Below are 23,558 nucleotides of genomic sequence, written 5' to 3'. Positions count from 1 at the left end.
ACAGCCAGGCAGTTCACTACCATGTAGCTCTGGCCCGTGCTCACATGCTGGGAACAGACACACCCTGATCTTGCTTTAGTGGGCTGCGGGAGCAACATGCTCAGCGCTCCCACTCCTCACACACCATGGCAGTCACACCGCCTCTGGTCGTTTCCCTTCCTACCACTCACAGCTGGACAAGGCAACGAGAGAGGCTGGGCCATTCCAGTGACAGCCCCCCTGCCCCAGGATAGACTGGGGACTCCCCAGAACACAGTGGGGCTCTGTATAATGCACAGGCATTAAGATGTGAAGGGATCATGATGATGATCTAATATAGCCTCCTGCACAGCACAGGCAAGGCAATCTCACCGAGATTCCTGCAGTGAGGCCATAGCTCCTAGAGAAAGCCATCGTTACTGGAGAGGCTGTGCATTAGATAGCTATGGCCTCTCAGCATAGCCTAGCTTGTGCCAGAGCATTACAGACCTCACGAGGATAGTGAACCTCGCAGGCATGCAGGAGCTGGAGAGAAAACTTAAGAGGCAACGCACTGAGTGGAAAAGTCCTATGCTTGGAAGTCACTCACCTGCCTGGAGCTCCAGCATCGGCTGCTATTGAGTGAGTGAGTCGCACCTTGGGGATATTTTCCAGCCTGATGCTCACAATGGTTACTATAAACAGGTGTTTAGTAACTGCGTCCCCAGGGGAGAGTGCACACACCCCACAGCTTCTACGGAAGGAGGAAATGGAAAATCACCCACACCCAGGCCTTAGCCTCTGCTACTTACCTGGCTGCATCACTAGTGATCAGGTTGGCAAGGATGGAGGTTTTCACCATGGAATCCAAACCTCCTTTAGCTGCAGTTTACTTGGCAATACCCTAAACTGACAGCAGCTCAGCTACCACCAGGCAACTCTGTGAAGGGGCATGGTTCAGGTTTGGGTAACCGGCCAACAGCTGGGACGCTGCTCACTCTATAAGTCAGCCTAGCAGAGAAAGGTCTGACACCATCCAGGGGGTGGAAGCTGATGCTAGACAAATTCAGACCAGAAATAAGTGTAAACGTTTAATAGCGAGGGGAATTAACCATCGGAACAAATTTACCAGCAGTCACAGTGGATTCTCCAGCACTGGCAATTTTTAGATGGAGTGGATTTTTCTTTTAAGTTACGCTCTAGTGCAACTAGAAGTTAATTCTGCAAAGGCTCGTGGCCTGTCTTATACAGGTCACACTAGATGGTCATAACGGTACCTTCTGGCTTTGGACCCCATGAATTAGCCAGGTTACTAGTCACACCTGAGATTACTAGAGACATTATAGATACTGTGTCCTTTTTGCTATTGATACGATTTGTTTCCACGCTGCACGTCTCTTGGGCAATGGATCTAGTCAGTTTCCCGTGTCAGATCTCAGGTGCTCCTATTTTGCATTTTTAGCATGTCTCCTACGCAAGAAGCTAAGAACTTTGTGGTGACTCAGAGCACACCCCTCTGAGGACATCATCTTCACACGCCCACCTCAGGCACAGGGGAGGCCCACATTTCAGAAGTGACCCGACTGAAGACTTCTGTTTTTACTTCTTGACTGTCTAGAGCAGAAATACAACAACCAGCCAGAGAACCCAGGGCAGCTCATTTCCCCTGCTCCTCTCCAGCCCTGAGGACCCCTCTGTAGCCCTGCCACCATGGACACGGTCTGTCTAGCTGGGGCTATTGGAAGGGGACAGAGTGTGCAGTGACTGGCCATGGAAGGTGGTTTATTTGGAGTGGAAAGTAGTGCTCATACACTGGGACTCACCAGCTTATTTCAGAGAAATTGACAGCACACACAATGAGCTGAATCTGGGACTTTTCAAACCCCATACAGCCACGGATGTGCTGGTACAGCCCAGGCCAGGAAACATCTCGATAAGGAGGCTGCAAGACAGATTTAGTACGGAGGGCATCAGGGACAACTCCCAGCAGAACCTCTCCAATTCACAGTAACCCCAGCGACCGCACTTCTGCATTCTGAAAACAAGGGTGTAACTGAACAAATCATCATAGAAGGCACTGTGTTCAGGTAGTCACCCCTCCCCTGGGCTTTCCCCTGCTTCGCTGCAAGCTCTTCTGAGACTCACAGAAGGTAAAGAGCCCCCATGCTGCAGTGTCAGGGCTCAGAGCACACACTACCTGGTGTCCCTAGTTTGCTAATCCACCTTGGTTGACTGGAACTGGGGACAGAGCACTACTTAATGCATGCAGGGTGCTACATCTACACCTGCCCCAGAGTGTAGGAAAGGTGTGTGTAGAGCACCCCCTCCGCAATGGTGGGTAGGTCAATCAGAAAGTCCTAAGCATGTCAGCACCAGCACAAGGCATGTCTGGACCTCCTGTGAGCACACTGATGCCTCCCATCCGGTAATGCATCACACAGCACATGCCTCAGCATGGATGGCACTGCATGAGGCAGTACTTGCAGCTCATGTGCTGGGGAGACCGCTGACCTAGAGGAGACAAAGCCCATGGAACCAGAGAGCAACACCAGGACCTAAGGCGCCAGTGTGGTATTGGGGGGGGGGGGGGGGGGGCTGCAACTCTCACCTCCACCCTGGTGATACACGGTAAGGGAGAGCTGGCAAGCTCAGTCTCACCAGCTGGGCAGGAATTAGGGCCTGTCCACACAGGACAGTTTTTACCAGTTACTGGTATGATTAAACCAGTGTATTTAACCAACCTAGACATACCAGGGTAACTCTCTGGTGCTGGAATATGAGTGTGTCCATGTGGGGGTTACACGGGGAGAACTAGCAGTTTACATACACTGTCACTTACACCAATATTACCTTCCCTGTGCAAAGAGCCCTCAGGCCACTCCTCAGCACCTTCATCCTGGTGAGTAACACAGCATTCAGGACCAACTGCTGTCCTTCAGAAGGGTCCAGCAGCCACTCCCCAGGGGGACAGGGCATAGCTACCGTCCTCCCAGGAGATCAGAACTACTCTGCTAGGCTCGGAGGACAATGCACTGTGTTTATTGCCCTCTGGTGGCTAGATACTGCATTCACAAACACAGCGACTATGGGTGCTCTGCAGAGGAAGATCATCCCCATACTCCAAAACAGTAGTGAAAGCCCCCACCCCTAGTCACTGTTCATGGGCCTCTTGCTCCTGTGACACTCCCTCCCGCAGTAAGGGCCAGTCAAGCCCCCCCCCCCCCCCCCCGACACCCCAGCACTAGTGGAGAGAGGGCACAGGTTTGGTTTCCCACGTTTATTGGAAAAGTGACAGCACAGCAATGGATTCAGATAGCTCCTCTTGGTGTTTTGAAGTTCATTCCCACAGTGGGCTGCGTGACCTGCAGATTGGACAGACTGCCAAAGTCCTGGAAGACATATAGAACAGACCAGGTCACACTCAGCATGCCCCTTCCTCTTTGCTGGGAGAGGTCCCAGATCAAAGCAAAGCAGGCTCTGCCTCGCCTCTCCCTGCCAACACACAAACGCATCTACCCCGAATCCCAGTGAGAACAGAGGGGGAGTCCTTCAGCCTGTCCACAGACAGGAGACAGTGCTGTAGGGACAGGGAGGGGGAAGTGTGTCACACAACACAGCAGTGAGCCCCAATGGGCTTGCAAATTTGACACATGGAGGGTGGGGACACTTAGGGACCAGCCTGACTGAGCATTTACTGGACTGGGGTGGGAGATGCACCCAATCGTGAAAGTTACACAGTTAACATGCTGGCAGCTGGGCTGGAAACCGGACATCACAGGCTTACCCAGCGTTGAGTTACTTCTGTAGTGGTTGTAGTGGTTGAGTTACTTCTGTAGTGGTTGTGTTCAAGGGGCAGGAGGCCTTGAGCACAGCTCTGGTATCAGAGCACATGTCCCAGTGGGGAAGGGGAGACGCAAAACAAAAACAGGCTTCTAGGCCCTTGTACAGCTAAGAGCAACTCCGAGTGCAAAGGAGCATTGCATGCAGGAGAGCTTGGGGAAAAACCACACCAGACACTGAGTCCTAGAGGCTGATACAGAAGAGACTGGGGGTGGGTGGGGAGGGAAGAGAACGCGTGTATCCATCACCACTAGTGAGGTCCACGGCAAAGTCCTCTCCAGGTATCCTGCCCCTCCCCCTTTCATGCTGCTGGTGCTAGGATTTCTAGCAGGGTTGTGGCCCTTGATCATGCTCAGGAGCTCTGGCTCTTTCATATTTCAATTCAGAAGCCCCATCCCCACCCCAGTAATACTAATATTTCACATCCACCGGTCCCAGAGCTTGGACAGAGGTGGGTGAACACTGTTACCCACTTTATAGAGAGAGAGAGACACACACACACACAGAGGTTGTCAGGTGCTGACTGCGGGTTTCTGGGTCCCTGAGATGTAAGCGAAGAACTGCCTAGCTGTATTGCAGTTGAAAGCCATGCTAGCAGGGTCAGCATAGTATTGCTGGCAGGCTTCTAGCATCTTTTCCAGCCACTGCTGGGGTTTTTTTTTCCTGGCCAATTCATAATAATCACACTACAGAGGCCAGTCAGTCTATGGCCCAGCTCTCACAGAGTAACAGTGCTTGAAATCTGCTCATAACAAAGTCCTCCAAACAGCTGTTGCTAGGAGGCTCTCCCTGGTGCCTGGACAAGGCCTTCAGTCTGCACCGAGCTATGATGGCTAAGAGTGAAGGCACAAGCCAATCTCTCTGAAGAGCTCACACTCACCAGCAGCTTCAGCATTTCCTTAGTATCTGGGTCAACTTCAATGATCTCCTGGTCAAGGGCAGAGACCTGCAGAGGGAAAGGAACACGGATGCACTTTGTTAAACATCACTCACACACACAGAGCTCTGGGAGTCCAGCGTTACTCAGACCCCACTCAGAGATGGTCAGAAGCTGGAGTGGGTGCCTACAGACAAAGCTTGCGAGTCCCCAACCAGTCCAGGGAGTCCAAGCTCCAGTACAGTCCAAGCTCACATAGCGCCGACCCCTTGAGTCCAGTTGCTAAACTCACATCACCAAATGGGAATGAAGGGTTTGAGAAGCCCTGAGCTAAGACAAATGCTTCTCATTCACAAACAGCTGCAGGGACAAAGCCTCCACCACAGTTCATTGCCCTCACCTTCCACTCGCCCCATAAATACTGTGGGGAGAGCTGCGAAGTGCACCAAGAATCCTGCCATACAATGCTGCAAGGGAGCAGAGCAGGAGCTCTCAGCAGGGACAGTCTCTTCTGCCTTCAGCTGTCTTCCCTAAAGCATATGGGACCGTCGCAACTCCAGCTGTGCCTAGGATACTGCCCTCACAATTGGTTAAACTTACTGTTTTAGTTCAGAAAGACAGCACCCACTTTAGTCACGTTTCTCAATTGTTACCAGAATTTCATGATACTGTTGAGCAGTCTCATTTAAAGTACTCCTCTGAGCTGAGAGAGACAAGTGCCATGCTTCATTACCACCCTTGTGACAGCACCACAAACTCAGACAATGATGAGCCCAGGCTATATTTCAACCACCGCCACCAGGCTATGCTCTGCCCTTCACAGTTTGCCATTTGAAGCCAATGGGACTGACGTGCCTAAGTCACTGGAGGGTGTGATTTTTTCCAAAAGCCCCCAGGTGCCTAGACGTGAATGAGCTCAGTAGCCAAGCTTTTGGACTGCGTGCATAACAGGTATTGGGAAGCTTTTCACTGTATCAACAGGCTAAATAACTTCTCACTGTTAACACTGAAGTGAGTCTGTTTTGAAGTGACAACAGGGTGAATCCCTCTAACTGCCCTGTTCAGTCCACACCCCCTGAAGCTCTGATACTGGCCACTGCTGGGTACTGGAGGAAGTTACGTTCTTACATAAGAGAAATGTTAAATAAAAATACAGTTTCAGCCCCCAGTGCTGCAGACACTTATGTACATGTTTGACCTTCCATGAATGGTCCCACTGAGGTTAGTGAGTTAAATTACAGACCAAGGCTTTCATTTTCAATATTTTGGTTTTTTGCCTGTGGCAGTTTTGGAAAATCCCAGTAAGTTACCCCACCAGTAGTGTCACTTCAAAAGACCACCACAGCATGGACGTTTTTATAACTAAACGCATTTTAAATTAAACTGGCAATAAATAGTAGAAATTTCCAAGTCTGAACCGGATTTAACTCTCTCCCTCCAGAGCTCACCCACCTTGGATCCGTTGCAAACATCGCTTACACTACAAGCTTTACATGTCCTGTTGTAACTGTTTGATCTTGCCCTTATGGCACGATCACAACATATATGAACCTTGATCATCTCCAAGTTCTAACAGCACCCCTACGGCCTAAGGAAGCAGGAGACATAGTACAATGAGCCAAGACGACTCTCTTTTGCTCCAGAGTTCAAGCATTTATCACTGACTATCCAAAACCCCTAATGCAGGAGTCAGCCAACGATTTGCCATGAGTTCCTGTACATGCTTCTTATTTAAGGGCTCTCGGTAAATAGCTATTTTTCATCTGCCATGAAATGACACTTGCAGGCATTTGTCTGATAAATGGAGCAAGAGATCTGCCTAGTTTTACTGTAGCTTTTGCAAGAGGTTCTGCCAGAAGCCTATTTTAGAGTTTCACAGTGACTCACAATCACTCTCTCTTGCCTGCAACATGAGTACAAAGGAGTTATATCCCCGCTCAGTGACACTATGGGAAGACAGCTACATCAGGGCTCTCCTCGTTCAGCTGATACCAGCAAGTCCTGCCCTTGAAGCGCAGATACAGGTCAATAGCTGCATTATTCTAGCAGTCGGACATTTTGTGCACAGAGAATCAAAGGAAGGTGGGGGCGTGATCTCTCTCTCATCTACCTACTGCAGGGTACGTACACCTTCCTCTGGGGCTGGCCACTGCCAGAGACAGGGCACTGGGAGAGATGGAGCTGGGGTTCAGCATGGCTATCCCTATGTTCCTAGCATGCCAAATTCTCAGAGCTGGCTAGAACTTTTGTGAGAGGGCAGACACCTCACAGGTAGACATGAGGGGGACGGGATTGACAGTGACAGCAGGGGACTGGATTCAGTGACCCTGAGGCCCCTTCCAGTCCTATGATTGGGACACATGGGTGGTAGCTATGAGGGAGCCAACCTAACACACACTATCAGGAGGGAGGCAAGAGCAGACACAGTCCTCCTGCATTTACATCGGGTGCTACCCAGCCAGCACATCATGGACTGGATATAAGCAGTGATTCCCCACTTCCAGGGAAAGATGAGATCTGCAAGCCAGGTATCAAGAAGGGAATAACCCCAGCCCACTCCGTGACATCAAAGCTCCCATTTCACTCACTGGCGGCACACTTGTTTTTCATAAGACTTCTAGTGACAACTGAACTCTACACTCAGAATCTGCCACAGAACCAAACCTGTGGTCACAATGGAGTGCCAACCTTTGGGTGAACTGCACACTGAAGACAGGGCCTGAAGCTGGCTTGTTGCTGTTTGTCACTTCATAGTCCATGGTGCTGCAAAAATAATTTTGCTGGAAGCCAATTTGAGGTCACCTACCACACCCACCACATTGGACTGGAGATGAGGGTAAGAGGTAGTGTCTGAAAGTTACAGGGTTTGGTAGGGATAGGAACGAGCCCCCCAAACACGGGAAAAAACTTTCACAAGCTCCTCTCCCTGCACTATCAATGACCAGGTCACAGGCAAGACCAGAGTCACTTTCGAATGCAGGTTCAGAATGAGAGCCCTTTAAACCCAGCTGGGGAGCGGAAGGGGGTGGGGGAGATGCCAGTTAGGCCATCAGATTTCTGGGTGAACTGAACTGAAGCAATGACAAGTGAGCGACAACTTTCTCTTCCGCTGCCCGTCCAAGTGTGAGTTCAGGAAAGCCCAGTCCCATTCTGGACCCTCCACAGATAAGCGCTGATAAGCACAGATAAGGTTGTAGTTCTCTTGAATTTCAATGAGATTCAAAACATACATCGCAGCTTTCACACCACTTTACACCAAGGGAGTTATTTCTCCACATTTCACAGATCCGAAAATGGAGGCAGAGATTATTTGCTCCACAACACAAATCAGCAGTACAGCTGAGATTAGAGAGCAGGAGCTCCTGGCTCCCTATGTCCCTGGGGATTTTTCACGACAAGTCATCAGTCTGTCACCCTGGATTCTTCTCATAAATCCCAGCTCTGTGCAGCTAACTCAGGCTATCTGGTCATGGTCCCATTTCTCAGGAAAGGAGAGATCTCATGGTTGCTGGTGTGATAAGTAGAATGGAAGCCCCTTTGATAGCCATGCAGAAGCTGGATACCAGCATGGCAGGATGAGCCACTCTGCCTGGCAAGAGAGGCCTGAGGTGCACCCAAGTGTGGCCAGAAATCTTACCTCAGGGACATAGTTATCCCTCCTCTCTCTCTCCTCTTCCTGCAGTTTGATGGAGATACCTCTGACAGGCCCCCTCTGAATACGCTTCATCAGATGGGTGACATACCTGCAGGGAGAATCCAGAAACTAGTCAATTGGCACCCCATTTTCTTATATATCTCACACTGACAACAGCTTTAACCCACCCAGAGGAAGCCCTAGCTTTACATCTCTGCTCTCCGTAATATTGGAAGAGGTGGGTCACTAGAGACCTTGTATCTGTCTCATAGTTAAACGCCCACAGCTGCTCAAATCTACCCAGCCATTTCACAGCCAGAGACCATATTAACCTTGCAGCAGAAGGCCTTCCTGTCCTGCCTCCTGGGAGAGGAAGGGAGCAAGGAGACCAGCAGCAATGTCTGAAAGTTACAGGGTTTGGTAGGAATGAGGATGAGCCCTCCAAACACAGGAAAAGCTTTCACAAGTTCCTCTCCCTGCACTATCAATGACCAGGTCACAGACAAGACCAGAGTCACTTTCGAATGGAGGTTTCAAAGCAAGTAAGCCAAACACACAATTTCTCCTAGTTCAGTGACTGAAGCCTTGGGAGGCTGGTTATAAACAACCCAACTTAGACACCAGGGTATTTCCTTCAAGCTCTAATTCAATGCAGCTGCAAATGCACACACGAGGCTGGCAGAGGCAAGTCAAACAGCAACAGGCCTCAGGACCCACCTGATTTCAGTATACCTCTCTTCCAGGGGTACGCAAGAGGATAACTTGACACTTCTGACTTTGCCTGCTGGAGAACTGCAGCTCTGTTAATCAGCAAGCCTCTCTCTACCTCCCCCCATAAAAAGTCAGGTGGCACAGGGATACTGAGCCTGCAGCAATGCAAGTGGCGAACGCTTAAAAACTCACCCACTCCCATACTGGATTTGCCCCAAGGAAAACAAATACAACAAGCTCTGACCAAAAAGGCAGTGAAACAGAGTTCATAAGAGATTAAAATGTGGAAGTACATCTTAGCACTTCCAGAACACCAAGTAATTCAGGCCCAGATCCCCTGAGGTATTTAGGCTGTTTAAATCAATGAGAGTTAGGCACCTAAATACCTCTGAGGATCTAGGCCTCAGTGTCTAGGGAAGTCTGACCAGCTAACCTGACAGTTGCCTGCTAGAGGAGTCCAGGAAAAACAATGGACAAGCGGAGAAAGAGATTTCCATGCAACTCTGCGTATTTGTTAGCTGAGATACACAGAGCTTGAGCCAAGACTTGTTAAAATCTTTTAAAACAAAACAGTAATGAAACAGCTACGCTAAAAGGAAATGACACTCAGTGCTACTAGAGTAGAGAAATAAAGAGATTTTAGTCTATCAGAAAAAGAGTTTGAACATAAGGAAGATTCTATGAGCACACTTCCATTAAGCAGGGATTGAGTTGTAATTAGTAAGTATAGGTAAGAATCAATTTCTCCTGACACCCAAAAGCCAACGGAAAAATTATCCAGAAGTTAAATGTTTTTAAGATGCTGGGTAAGGACTAAAGAGCATGTGTTACTTAATCTACCATATAGATTAAGTAAGGCAGTACTCCATGCTTAAACATTCTAGAGATTTTATTTCTAAAGATATGATTGATCTAGTGATATTACAAACAATTTTCAGATCCCTGCCAGTGTAAAAATTTAAGTTGACTTAACCAGGTGGACATTACCCTTCAAAATTCACAAAAATCTACAAAAACCAACGAGGAGTCCAGTGGCACCTTAACAGATTAGCACATGATATTTATGCCTGTATCTGTAATTTTCACTCCATGCATCTGAAAAAGTGGGTTTTGCACCCACCAAAGCTTATACGCAAATAAATCGGTTAGTCTTTAAGGGCTGCCACCGGACTCCTCGTTGTTTTTGTGGATACAGACTAACACGGCTACCCCTCTGATATATTAAAAATCAATGCCTTCCTAGCTCACTAGGGATGTTTCAGCACTCCATAAGCCTTAATCCACGGCTCCAGTGTCAGAGCAAGATGCATTTACTGAGGTTATCGAAACGTACTTAGATTAATACCTTTGTAACAGAATGAGTTTCTTCTCACCACCCCAGAGCTAGGATGTGTAAAACTAAACCCTCATATAAGAGTACAGTAAATCCCAGGGCTGCCTTACCCAGCTATCTTGTTGCGCAGTTTCTTGCTAGGGATGATGGCAATCTCTTCACACACCCGTTTGTTCGTGTGGAAGTCATTCCCTAGCCGGGTATAGTACTTTTCAATGATGACCCGGGCCGCCTTTTTCACGGTCTTTGTTCGCACACGTCCCTAGAAGATTTGAAGAACAAGTCACCACAGTGTGAAATAGCAAAATCTACCCATCTATTTCTGCTTCCAGCTCAAAGTGTTCCTGGTGAGCTCCTAAAGAGCCACTAAGGTGGCATTAATCCTGTACCCTGTAACAGGGGGCAACTTTCCTTCAGAAAACTAAATCCATAAGCCTGACACATGGAGTTCATTACATCCAAGTCTGTAGACAGGAGGCTAACATGACCCTTAGCCTGGCCTAATACGCAGAAAACTGCAGTGATGTGTCTAACTACCCAGAAGACAAGGAACCCCAGGCCTCAGAAGCGGTGGCTTCTCTACTCACCCTCAAGCCCAACCTTCTTGTGCAGGCAGTAATGCTGAGGGGTATTTTTAGAGGCCCTGCCCCCATACCCATACTCTGCATGGGTAAAACTGCCTCATTACGGGGAGCCAATGCTTCTCCGTAAACTACTGCTCGCAGGGTCCCAGCCCGCAGTGAGACCCAGGGAGGCAGACAGGCCTACACCAGGGATCCTCACACCGCAGCGGGCCTGCTCTGGGCGCCAACTCCGCGCAGCGCCCCGAGATACCACGGCTCGCTCCTCCCCCCAACCCCTCCGACGGGACCCCAGCAGGGCCCGGCCCCAACATGGGCGAGCGCGGATCCCGCACCCCTGCAGCCGGGCTGGGTGAGCCCAAAGCCCCGGGCCGCCGAGCCGCCCCGGGCCTCCGGGCCGCCCCGGGATCGCCGAGCCCAGGCACCGCCTGCCCCCCTCACAGCTCCCCGGGCCTGGCCCGTAGCGGCCCCGTGCGGCTCCCCAGCCGGCCCGCCCGAGGTTCCCCGCCCTGCCCCACGGGCCTCGCCCCGTCCCCCGGCGGCGGCAGCAGCCCCCAGCGCGGCCCCAGCCCCAGCAGCCCCGGCCCGGGGCAGATGGCGCCGGATTAAGGAGCGAGAACGAACCAGGCCCGGTACCCACCATATTGGCAGCGGCCGGTGAAGAGGGCAAAGGATGCCGGGAAAAGAGCTATAACGCGGGCGCGGCTAGAAGGGCGCTGAGTCCGGGGAGAGCGCGGGCCGGCTGCCCACAGCGCCACCCGGCGGCTAGGTGGATGCACAGCAGGGACTGTGAGCAGGCCACGGCGCCACCGCGTGGCCAGATGGCGGAAGTGTCGCCGCCCTAAGCCCAGAAGTAACGCCTGGGGGTGCTGCAGGCAGAGTTAGGGGCTCTGCCCAGCTGTGAACAGCGACCCCCAGCGCCAGGTGAGCTGGGGACAGGTTTGTAACCATAGTAACTGTCCCCCAGGGAGGGCTGGCAGAGCTGTCCTGCCCCTGCAGCTGGATTATGGCTTGGCGGCACAGTAGCACCAGCATGCTCGCCCCATGGAAAAGCCAGCGCCCCCCACTCCAATACCCGTGTTGTGATCGGAGTTTGTCTTTAAGAACCAGCCCTGGAGCCTCAGCATTCACTTTAGCCCATTACTGTGCACATGGGTGCAAAGAACAGCTAGAGAACAGGGCCCCTAGTGGGTCAGATGCCTGTGAAAAGCCCCCTGGTCATTACTCCCTACCAGCAGGAGTTGCTGGGGCCTGGCTCAGGTGGTGTGTGGCTGTCAGGAAAACATTCCTAGACATTGCCCCTGCAGACAACACTTTTTGGTCAGAGCGGCCTGGCGTCACCCCGGCACAACCACGCCCCGGCCTTCCTGCACCAGGCACCATGGGGTGGGGCGGGGCGTGTGTGAATTGGGATGATAAGGGGGAGGGAAACCTTCCCCAGTTCCACATCTGAACACCCCTCGAGCCCATGTAGTCACTCCGGGGGGGCAGGAGCAGCTGCCATTTCTGTTGCTGAGCTTCTCCCACCTGCAAAGTCTCCCTGGGGCTCGCTCCAGCCCCGCCAGTGCAGTGGCAGCAGGAACCGTTACAGGCACTAGGTTGGGTTCTGAGAGTGGTTAGAGTTCAGCCATGCCGTTCCAGTCTCCTGTTAGGTCCTCCCCACCTCTGGTGTAGATCTGAGCCGTAGGGGTGAGCTCCCAGCCATTCAGCCCCTGACAACACCCCATCGCTCAGCCTTACCACCCCCTTCACATGCCTTGGAGCAAGGTGAGCTCTCCCTGGTCTTCCTCTGATGGGCAGCCTCTTCTTCAAGGAACCTTCCCATAAAGAGCTTGGGCGGGGCTTAGACAGAGCCAGGACTAAGCCTGGCTAAGCCTAAGGACTAGAGGCCAACTCTGACCTTTTAATGAAAAGGTTTAATTGATTTCATAATTGAATACACAGTGTAAAGCCAGCCCTGAGAGCCCCTGGGCCACAGGCAGCCCTGGCCTTGGGCAGCGTCTTTGAGAGCCACCAGTATCCACCAGGGCCTGGCATAGCTCCAGCTGGTCACTGCAGGCAGGTCTGGGCATGAGGAAGTGTAGAAAGCAGCCCCTAGCCCATGATGAGTGCAAAGGTCCCAGGAAGGGCTGAGGCATTGCCTGGCGAAGGGGTGTCAGCAAGGGAATGGTTATGGTGCACTGGACTGTCAGATTGACTTGGTGTCAAGGCTCTCTCCCAGCTTTTGTAGCCTCGCTGGACCTCACCCCCAGGCACGTGAGAAATTCCTTCTGGCTCCAGGACTTTTGCATTAAAGCAACTTCTGCGGAGCCAGAGAAGAGAGTTAACTAATGAACGGAGTTAACTAATGAACGGAGACACCAGGTGTCCCAGGGATATTGGAACCCAGAGCAAGCACTTACATTTCCCGCCTCTCCAGTAGGAGGAACAGGGGAGGGGGGACACTCAAGAGAGAGGGGACAGTCACAGTGAGCAGCCACAGGCCCACAGGTTTCCCGTTCCCTACCATGCTCCCAACCCTTGTGTTCTGGGGGCCCATGCTGCCCTTCCAAGGCTGGAAGAGTGCTGTCTTGGCCAGCAGGGAAGGGCTTGAACCCAGCTGGGAATCTTCCTGTCGCTCTACTCCTTCCCCTGGAGGAGAATGGGATCAGCATTGTGTCTTGGTCCTGTACCTGCCCCTATGCAGCTCACTACACTCACCAGCCCCTGCTCTGCAGCCTGCAGAATGCAACGCCCAGGCTCTTGCTTCCGCCTCATGGCACGGCCGGTTCATTGCTCCTGGAGACACACCTCATGCACCCGAGCCTTCCGGCCAGCAACATTCAGGTACCCGGTTAGGGACCACAGCTGGGCCAAGAAGGCAAAGGGATTAGTTTACCTGGATGGCTCCGTGGCAGATGCCACAAGGGGTTTCAGCCTCCACTCCTCACTCACCCCCATCCTCAAAGAGCCACCAGTTCAAAGCACCAAGACAACGGGGCACAAAACCAATACCTGCTGGTGGCTGAGCTAGTGCCCTGAAAATAAAGTCAGATACCAGCCCTGGCAGGCACTCCAGGCAACACCCACTCCACTCTCCTCCCACCAGGGGAATTGGTTGCTATGGGAGGGAATGCTACAGGGCAACGGAGGGAAGTACTCAGTTCCAGACAGGGTCCCAGGGGAAGCCCTGAGTTCCCAGTGACCCCTGCACCACAAAGATATGGGCATTGGATTGTGGGGCAGTGAGCGCCGAGGCCTGGGCCAAGGGCACAGAGCACCCCTAGGACACTTTAGCTGGGAGAGGGGAACTGCTCAGTGGCTCCGTGGGTGAGCAGTTCAGGGAGGGCTCCAGGCTCTGCTGAGACCTTCTGGAGCAGAGATGAAGGCTCCTGCCCCACTCCATGGGAAGAGGTGGGGTCACCTTTCAGAGTCTCAAGATGGAACGGGTGGGGTCCGCTCAGCCTCTCTTGGATGGCAGTCAGGGATCCTCTGCACCCGCCTGGCTGGGAGAGCCAGACTCTGCCCCATTTCCCTGGACAAGGGCACCAGGGCCTTCTGTCTGCACTTCCAGAGCCACAAGGAGCTGCTGGGTTTCCCAGCTGCAGCCTGATGTTTCACAACAGGCTTGATGGGCCATGGCCCACCAGCCAATGAGCCCCCAGTGCTCCTGTCTGCGACAGCCCCAGCTGACCTGGCCAGTCCTCTTGGTGACAGCACAGCTGCTGTGGTGGTTTGTTGGGCTGAGGCTCCAGTGCCCTGAGGTGCCCCGCTGGCTGGGACAGTGCCTTCACACCGAGCTGATAGCTGAGGACAAGGTCGTCTCAGCCTCTGGCGAGGAGACGGCCCCACATCTCCAGGAGCCCCTCGGTGTGGCATGGCTGCTCCTCTTGCCATCCTCAGGGGCGCGGCGTTTGCCCTCCGCCTCTCCTCGTGTCCCAAAGAGGGGAACCCGCTGCTCAGAGCTTCCTGCCTCTGTTCCTTGGGCACTGTCTGGAGAGAGCATGCAGAAAGCCCAGTCCTACCCTGCTCAGCCAGTACAGGCCTGCCACAGGCTTGGGTCTAGGGTTGCCATGTGTCCAGTTTTCGACAGGAACGCCCGGCCAAAAAGGGACCCTGGCAGCTCTGGTCAGCGCGGCTGACTGGGCCATTAGAAGTCCAGTTGGTGGCACAGTGGGGCTAAGGCAGGCTTCCTCTGCCTGCCGTAGCTCTGCATGGCTCCTGGAAGGAGCAGCATGTTCCCCCTCTGGCTCCTATATGTAGGGGCAGCCAGGGGGCTCTGCATGCTGCCCTTTCCCCAAGCACTGGCTCTGCAGCTCCCAATGACCGGGAACTGTGGCCAATGGGAGCTGTAGGGGCAGCGCCTGCGGATGGGGCAGCATGCAGAGCTGCCTGGCCGTGCCTCTGTGTAGGAGCCGGAGGGGGAACATGCTACTGCTTCCGGGAGCTGCTTGAGGTAAGCGCCACCCACAGCCTGCACCCTGACTCCCTCCCACGCCCCAACCCACAGCCCTGATCCTTCTCCCAGCCTCTGAACCTCTCAATCCCAGCCCAGAGCACCCTCCTGCACCCCAAACCCCTCATCCCCAGCCCCGCCCCAGGGCCTGCACCCCCAGCCGGAGTCCTCACTCCCCCTGCACCCCATCCCACCTTCCCCAGCTTGGAGCACACTCCTGCACCCTGAACTCCCCATTTCTGGCCCCACACTGAAGTCTGCACCCCCAGCCTAGAGCCCGTACCCTCTCCCACACCCCAACCCTCTGAGCCAGCTTGGTGAAAATGAGTGAGTGAGTGAGGTGGGGAGAGTGAGCGACGGAGGGAGGGGGGGATGGAGTGAACAAGGGGTGGGGCCTCGGAGAAGGGGTGGGGTAGGGGCAGGGTCTCAGAGAAGGGGCAGGGCAGCAGGCGGGGCAAGGGTGTTTGGTTTTGTGCAAGTAGAAAGTTGGCAATCCTACTTGGGTCTCCCAGCCAAGGGGGGCCAGGTTCTGTGAACCTCTCCCACTATTCTGGGGGGGTGGGTCTTTGAGCCCCCCCCCTCCTGCCATTCAAACCACAGGGCAAAATCCTGGCTTTGTTGAAGTCAAAGACACAACTCCCCTGGGCCTCTTTCCCGGGAGATGTAATTAAAAACTAACCATCCTGCCCTTCAAAGCCTGCTACCAGGCATCACAGCCTAGAGCACCCCCTAAGGCTGGCCCGGCACAAGTGGGGTGCTTCCCTCACTGGAGCATCTGGACCCCTGATTTCAATCAAGGAAACCTTAGGTTCTGCTGACCAGCTGGGACTCCCAGAGATGTGCAAGGACTGCTGTGACACAGGGGCCTCTCAGTGCCAGAGGGTGCAGGGTTACAGGGATGCCCTGGGCCTGGTAGCCTCATACCTGTTTGCCAAAGAGTGTCAGGTCTCTGCTGCAAGCCTGGGTCACGTTGGGCCTCACAATCACTGAGAGACGCACGTTTGGGTAATGTGTACGGTAATTATGTAGCTATACTGGGGGTCATGTTCTTAACACTGTGACATGGGCTGGGCACCAGCAAGTGTTTAACAAGTTTCTTTCAGGCAGGAGACGGTTCTCTACCTGCCTGGGTGTGTGTAGATTGAGTATGCTGTCTATTCCTCAATGGAGGCTGTGACATTCTGTACCTTGGGGGCAGGGCCAGTGCAAGGATGTTTCGCGCCCTAGGTGAAACTTCCACCTTGCACCTGCCCCCCCCAGCCCTGCGGCAGCTCCCCCTCACCCCCACCCTGAGGTGCCCCCCCTGCGGCAGCTCCGTGCCCCCCCCGTGGCAGCTCCCTGCCGCCCCCTCCCTCCCCTCAGCCCGGGGAGCCGTGCAACAACTCCCCGCTGCCCCCTCCCTCGGCCCAGGGAGCTGTGTGCGACAGCTCCCCGTCCCAGTTCACCTCTGCTCCGCCTCCTCCCCGAGCACGCCGCCGCTTCTCCCGCCTCCCAGGCTTGCGGCGTCAATCAGCTATTTGGCGCACAAGCCTGGGAGGGAGAGAAGCAGTGTGGGGCGGTGCTCAGGGGAAGAGGTGGAGCAGAGGTGAGCTGGGGCGGGGAGCGATTCCCCTGTGCGCCCCCCCCCCCCGCTACTTGCTGCAGGCGGCCCTCCCCGCGCCCCTTTGCCCCAGCTTACCTCCGCTCCACCGCCTCCCCAGAGTGCGCTTTTGGCCACCCCCAACCACTTGGCACCCTAGGTGACTGCCTAGTTCACCTAGTGGTTGCACCAGCCCTGCTTGGGGGAGCACCCTGTAACCCCCATATTCCCCATTTATATATGATTGTGATCCTGCATATAAAGCATGCCTTGTAAGGTAACAGGGGAAAGGTTATGATCTGCTGAAAATCATTTCTCTATCCATATATGTGTATCATTAATGCATATGTAGTTATGAGAATTGTGTTGTATGGTTGTCACTAAAACATGCTGTAAGTTGGGGAATCAGCCAGATATTAGCTCCCCAGAGACAACAGCAAGGAAAGTAACCAACACCCGGGTGGGGTGTCAAACAACCCATCCACAACCATTGTCCAGCAAGGGAGCTACAATTCAATGACTCACCAGCATGAGGCTACACCAGGGGAATTGCTCAACCTTGCCTGGAGACTCAGCAATGCACCCAGACATGCCTGGACTTGTGTCCTCCAAGCACATGGACTGAGGGTATAAAGCCGAACCCAGGGGGCCCATGCTTGGCCTTTCTCCTTCAATCACCTACGCTGCAAGCAACAAGGACACTCTGAAGATGCCAACGGAGGGGACTGGCCCAGATTTCAAGGGTGAAGTCTGTATACTATGAACTGCAATATCCAGTGGGGTGAGAAAAACTGCTTAGTCTAGATGTTGCTCAGTCTAATAGGGTTGAGAGTTAAGACTGTGTGCTTATATTTTATTTCTTTTGGTAACTACCTCTGACTCTTTGCCTATCACTTAAACTCTATCTTTTGTAGTCAATAAATTTGTTTTACTGTTTATTTTTACCAGTGAGTTTGTATGAAGTGTGTAGCAAATCTGCTCAGGTTTTGCAAAGGCTGGTGTATATCCACTTTCCATTGATGAACTGGTGAACCAATTAAAAATCTGCACTGCCTATCTTGAGCAGTGCAAGACAATATATTCCTGGGGTACAGTGCTGGGAGCTGGGGGGATTTGGCTCTGGTGCCTTTCTCTGTGTGATTCATTAGTTGCTCTGGAAGCAATCATGTAATCTAGCTGGGTGTGGGGACTCTACATGTGTTTGTGCTGAGTGATAGCAGCACTTGGAGGGGTTTGCTGCTGGTCACTAGCAAGGCGTTGTGAGAGACAGCCCAGGCTGGAGAGAATTAAGGGGGCACAGCGGTCCCACAGTTCCAGGCTGCATCCTAGGGATCCCATCAGAGATGCCTAGCTAGAATCTGAGCAAAAGGTCAATCACGTGACTGCAAAGTCTTCCAGGGGAAAACCGAGCAGCGGGGAGTCATCTTGTTTACAAGTAAAGACAATGGGGAACTGTAAATGGGGGTGCAGAGGCACCCCAGGGTTCCAAGCTGCCAGCTGGCTTGTCTTACGAATGGAGGGGCACAGCCAGTCTGGCTGTTTGATGTTGGAGAGCCGCTTTGGGTGAGCTAACCTTTACGGGACAGGGAACGTCCGGATAGTTCGGTTTAGGCTTTGAAAGCGTGCTATGATTTATTTCATGTGTAACCATTTGGTGCCATTAAATCGCCTTGCTTCTTCTCGAGTCTCTGCTCTCTGTTAAATGATCCTCTTTTGTTTTGACTAAAACGTATCCACGTGCTGTGAGCGGGGAGCCGGCGGTGTAACTTGCAAGCTGGTGTGCACAGTTCCTTAGGGGCAGCAGAGTTGTGAATTCTGTCAGCACCCAGTGGGGCGGGCCTGGGTGCTCCAGGGCATGTGTGGGGCTGGGCTGACACAAAGTGAGGTGTCCTTACAGAGAAGGGAATTGACCTTTGGGACAGAGGCCCTAGGGCCAGGGTGGGTTCCTCATCACTTGAGATCTCTAAGTCAAGACTGGGTGTCTTTCCAGAGAATCTCCTATGGGCTCCTGGGGGAGGCTCTCTGGCCTGCACTATGCAGGAGGCCAGACCAGGTCACGATGGGCCTGTCTGATCTGAAATCTACAAGTTGCTGCCCCATTCATCCCCGGCCCCTGAGTTTCATAGATTCATAGATTCATAGATATTTAGGTCAGAAGGGACCATTATGATCATCTAGTCTGACCTCCTGCACAATGCAGGCCACAGAATTTCACCCACCACTCCTAAAAAAGACCTCACACCTATCTCTGTGCTATTGAAGTCCTCAAATTGTAGTTTGAAGACCTCAAGGAGCAGAGAATCCTCCAGCAAGTGACCCGTGCCCCATGCTACAGAGGAAGGCGAAAAACCTCCAGGGCCTTCCAATCTGCCCTGGAGGAAAATTCCTTCCCGACCCCAAATATGGCGATCAGCTAAACCCTGAGCATATGGGCAAGATTCATCAGCCAGATACTACAGAAAATTCTTTCCCGGGTAACTTGGATCTTACCTCATCTAAAAACCCATCACAGGCCATTGGGCCTATTTACCATGAATATTTAATTACCAAAACCATGTTATCCCATCATACCATCTCCTCCATAAACTTATCGAGTTTAATCTTAAAGCAAGATAGATCTTTTGCCCCCACTACTTCCCTCGGAAGGCTATTCCAAAACTTCACTCCTCTGATGGTTAGAAACCTTCGTCTAATTTCTAATCTAAATTTCCTAGTGGCCAGTTTATATCCATTTGTTCTTGTGTCCACATTGGTACTGAGTTTAAATAATTCCTCTCCCTCTCTGGTATTTATCCCTCTGATATATTTATAGAGAGCAATCATATCTCCCCTCAACCTTCTTTTAGTTAGGCTAAACAAGCCAAGCTCCCTGAGTCTCCTTTCATAAGACAAGTTTTCCATTCCTCGGATCATCCTAGTAGCCCTTCTCTGTACCTGTTCCAGTTTGAATTCATCCTTCTTAAACATGGGAGACCAGAACTGCACACAGTATTCCAGGTGAGGTCTCACCAGTGCCTTATATAACGGTACTAAAACCTCCTTATCCCTACTGGAAATACCTCTCCTGATGCATCCCAAGACGACATTAGCTTTTTTCACAGCCATATCACATTGGCAGCTCATAGTCATCCTATGATCAACCAATACTCCAAGGTCCTTTTCCTCCTCCGTTACTTCTAGTTGATGCGTCCCTAGCTTATAACTAAAATTCTTGTTATTAATCCCTAAATGCATGACCTTACACTTCTCACTATTAAATTTCATCCTATTCCTATTACTCCAGTTTACAAGGTCATCCAGATCCTCCTGTAGGGTATCCCTGTCCTTCTCTAAATTAGCAATACCTCCCAGCTTTGTATCATCTGCAAACTTTATTAGCACACTCCCACTTTTTGTGCACAGGTCAGTAATAAAAAGATTAAATAAGATTGGTCCCAAAACTGATCCTTGAGGAACTCCACTGGTAACCTCCCTCCAACTTGACAGTTCACCTTTCAGTAGGACCCGTTGTAGTCTCCCCTTTAACCAATTCCCTATCCACCTTTCAATTTTCCTATTGATGCCCATCTTATCCAATTTAACTAATAATTCCCCATGTGGCACAGTATCAAACGCCTTACTAAAATCTAAGTAAATTAGATCCACTGCGTTTCCTTTATCTAAAAAATCTGTTACTCTCTCAAAGAAGGAGATCAGGTTGGTTTGGCACGATCTACCTTTTGTAAAACCATGTTGTATTTTGTCCCATTTACCATTGACTTCAATGTCCTTAACTACCTTCTCCTTCAAAATTTTTTCCAAGACCTTGCATACTACAGATGTCAAACTAACAGGCCTATAATTACTTGGATCACTTTTTTTCCCTTTCTTAAAAATAGGAACTATGTTAGCAATTCTCCAATCATACGGTACAACCCCTGAGTTTACAGATTCATTAAAAATTCTTGCTAATGGGCTTGCAATTTCTTGTGCCAATTCTTTTAATATTCTTGGATGATTATCTGGGCCCCCCGATTTAGTCCCATTAAGCTGTTTGAGTTTCGCTTCTACCTCAGATATGGTGATGTCTACCTCCATATCCTCATTCCCATTTATCATGCTACCATTATCCCTAAGATCCTCTTTAGTCTTATTAAAGACTGAGGCAAAGTATTTGTTTAGATATTGGGCCATGCCTAGATTATCCTTGACCTCCACTCCATCCTCAGTTTTTAGCGGTCCCACTTCTTCTTTCTTTGTTTTCTTCCTATTTATATGACTATAGAACCTTTTACTATTGGTTTTAATTCCCTTTGCAAGGTCCAACTCTACTTGACTTTTAGCCTGTCTCACTTTATCCCTACATATTCTGACCTCAATAAGGTAGCTTTCCTTACTGATCCCTCCCTTCTTCCACTCCCTATATGCTTTCTGCTTTTTCTTAATTACCTCTCTAAGATGCTTGCTCATCCAGCTTGGTCTACAACTCCTGCCTATGAATTTTTTCCCCTTTCTTGGGATGCAGGCTTCCGATAGCTTCTGCAGCTTTAATTTAAAATAATCCCAGGCCTCCTCTACCTTTAAACCCATAAATTCTTCAGTCCAATCCACTTCCCTAACTAATTTCCTTAATTTTTGAAAGTCAACCCTTTTGAAATCAAAAACCCTAGTTGCAGATTTATTTTTGTTAATCCTTCCATTCAGTTTGAACTGAATTAGCTCATGATCACTTGAGCCAAGATTATCCCCTACAACCATTTCCTCTATGAGGTCCTCATTACTCACCAAGACCAAATCTAAAATGGCATCCCCTCTAGTCGGTTCAGCAACTACTTGCTGAAGGAATCCATCAGCTATCGCATCTAGGAAAATCTGAGCCCTATTATTATTACTAGCACTCGTCCTCCAGTCTATATCTGGGAAGTTAAAGTCTCCCATGATCACACAGTTTCCATTAGTATTTACTTTATTAAAAACATTAAAAAGGGCTCTATCCATATCCAAATTAGATCCCGGCGGTCTATAGCACACCCCAAGCACTATCCCAGGGGAGGCTCTAATAGTTTTCTTCCCCAATTTAATTGTTGCCCAGACAGACTCAGTCATATCCATTTCATCGCTTCTTATTTCTTTACATTCTATCTCATCATTGATATACAGTGCTACTCCACCACCTTTACCTTTATTTCGGTCTTTCCTAAACAGCACATACCCTTCAATACCTGTAGCCCAGTCATGACTACTATTCCACCAGGTCTCTGTTATCCCTGTAATATCTGGTTTCACTTCCTGCACCAGTAACTCTAGTTCCTCCATTTTGTTACCTAGGCTCCTTGCATTAGTGTACAAACATCTTAATTTTTGCTGTTTGGCCTCACTCACATTCTGTACCCTATTAGGCATGGTTATTTTACTACCAGTATAACCTATTAGACTTGTATCTACACTGCCCTTCCTCCTACCTACAGCTGTATCCACTCTTACTTCATTTTCTTTCCACTCTATGCTAAATTCTGGCGTGGAGATTACCTGGACATCTCCCAACCATCTCCCCCAAATTCCTAGTTTAAAGCTCTCTTAATCAGTTGTGCCAGCCTCCATCCTAGAAGTCTATTTCCTTCCCTACTCAGATGAAGTCCATCCCGAGAGAACTGTCCTCTATCCATGAATGCCTCCCAATGGCCATACATCCCAAAGCCCTCCTTATAGCACCACTGCCTAAGCCATCTATTGATAGTCATAATCTTGTCACACCTTTGTTGCCCTTCTCTAGGAACAGGCAGAATCCCACTAAAGATCACCTGAGCCTCAATTTCCTTAAGCGTCCTCCCCAGCCTAGCATAGTCTCCCTTAATACTTTCCAGCGAGAATCTAGCCGTATCATTTGTTCCCACATGAAGGATAATTAGGGGATTCTTTCCCGCTCCCTTTAGAATCCTTTTCAACCTCAGGTCTACATCCCGTATCTTAGCACCTGGAAGACAGCACACCCTCCTATTTTCTGGATCAGCTGTGGTTACAGGCCTATCTATTCTTCTCAGTAAAGAGTCCCCAATCACATAGACCTGCCTTTTCCTAGTGACGGTGCTATTCTCCAGTCTATCCCCTGTTCCCTCTGGCTGCAAGTTCTTTCCATTCCCATTCTCCCTTGTAATCCTTTTTAACCCATCCTGTATCCTCCTGGGGCTCATATTTGGTGTAATCTCCATTAACTCTTCCCCTTTTCCTATAGGACTAACCGCTCTTCTCTTCTTCCTTGCCCTGTCACCTTCAGTGACTACCTGCTGAGCCCCTTCTTCATTTCCCAACTCTGCAAACCTATTCTGAAGCTCTATTTCTCCTTCACTAGCCCGTCTTTTCCTCTGTCTAGTTCTTTTAGTCACATGCTTCCACTGACCACTTTCCTCACCCAGTCTCCCCTCAGAATTCCCTAGTCCTGCTTCCATCTGCAAGTCTGAGCTTTTCCCTTCAGATACCTCATGTCTTTGCTCCATAATCTGCTCAAACCCCTTCCTAAACTCTACCAGACTTTCCACCTGCATCTCCAAACCTCTGATCTTTTCCTCCATCAGCTCTATCAGACGGCATATCAGAGTTCCCAGGGGCTGCGTTTCCAGCTGAGCACGCTGGG

At 51.0% G+C, this 23,558-nt stretch overlaps 1 protein-coding gene and 2 non-coding genes across 3 annotated transcripts; all 3 read right to left on the bottom strand.

Moving 5' to 3' along the window:
* Nucleotides 1-3,220: 3,220 nt before the first annotated feature.
* Nucleotides 3,221-11,673, bottom strand: RPS17 (ribosomal protein S17). The gene is made up of 5 exons (XM_073363190.1): nt 11,575-11,673; nt 10,464-10,615; nt 8,313-8,418; nt 4,679-4,744; nt 3,221-3,347 (listed from the first exon to the last, which is right to left on the bottom strand). The coding sequence occupies exons 1-5, from the start codon at nt 11,575-11,577 to the stop codon at nt 3,267-3,269; spliced, it is 408 nt and encodes a 135-aa protein (XP_073219291.1). The 5' UTR covers nt 11,578-11,673; the 3' UTR covers nt 3,221-3,266.
* On the bottom strand, nt 7,523-7,657 carry LOC140895209 (small nucleolar RNA SNORA71). Its single transcript, XR_012154144.1, has one exon. It is a non-coding gene; the product is annotated as a small nucleolar RNA SNORA71 (small nucleolar RNA).
* Nucleotides 8,708-8,841, bottom strand: LOC140895210 (small nucleolar RNA SNORA71). The gene has a single exon (XR_012154145.1). It is a non-coding gene; the product is annotated as a small nucleolar RNA SNORA71 (small nucleolar RNA).
* Nucleotides 11,674-23,558: the final 11,885 nt, after the last annotated feature.

The sequence above is a fragment of the Lepidochelys kempii genome, chromosome 10, assembly GCF_965140285.1.
Source record: "Lepidochelys kempii isolate rLepKem1 chromosome 10, rLepKem1.hap1, whole genome shotgun sequence".
Classification (NCBI taxonomy): Eukaryota; Metazoa; Chordata; order Testudines; family Cheloniidae; genus Lepidochelys; species Lepidochelys kempii.
This window is presented reverse-complemented; position numbering and strand designations above follow the sequence as displayed.

Excerpts from the sequence above, each read along its gene's own strand:
- RPS17 (XM_073363190.1), bottom strand. Across the intron at positions 8,419-10,463 it reads CTGCGCAACAAGATAGCTGG|GTATGTCACCCATCTGATGA; the intron begins GTAAGGCAGCCC and ends TTCTCCCTGCAG. Across the intron at positions 4,745-8,312 it reads GGGATAACTATGTCCCTGAG|GTCTCTGCCCTTGACCAGGA; the intron begins GTAAGATTTCTG and ends TTCCCTCTGCAG.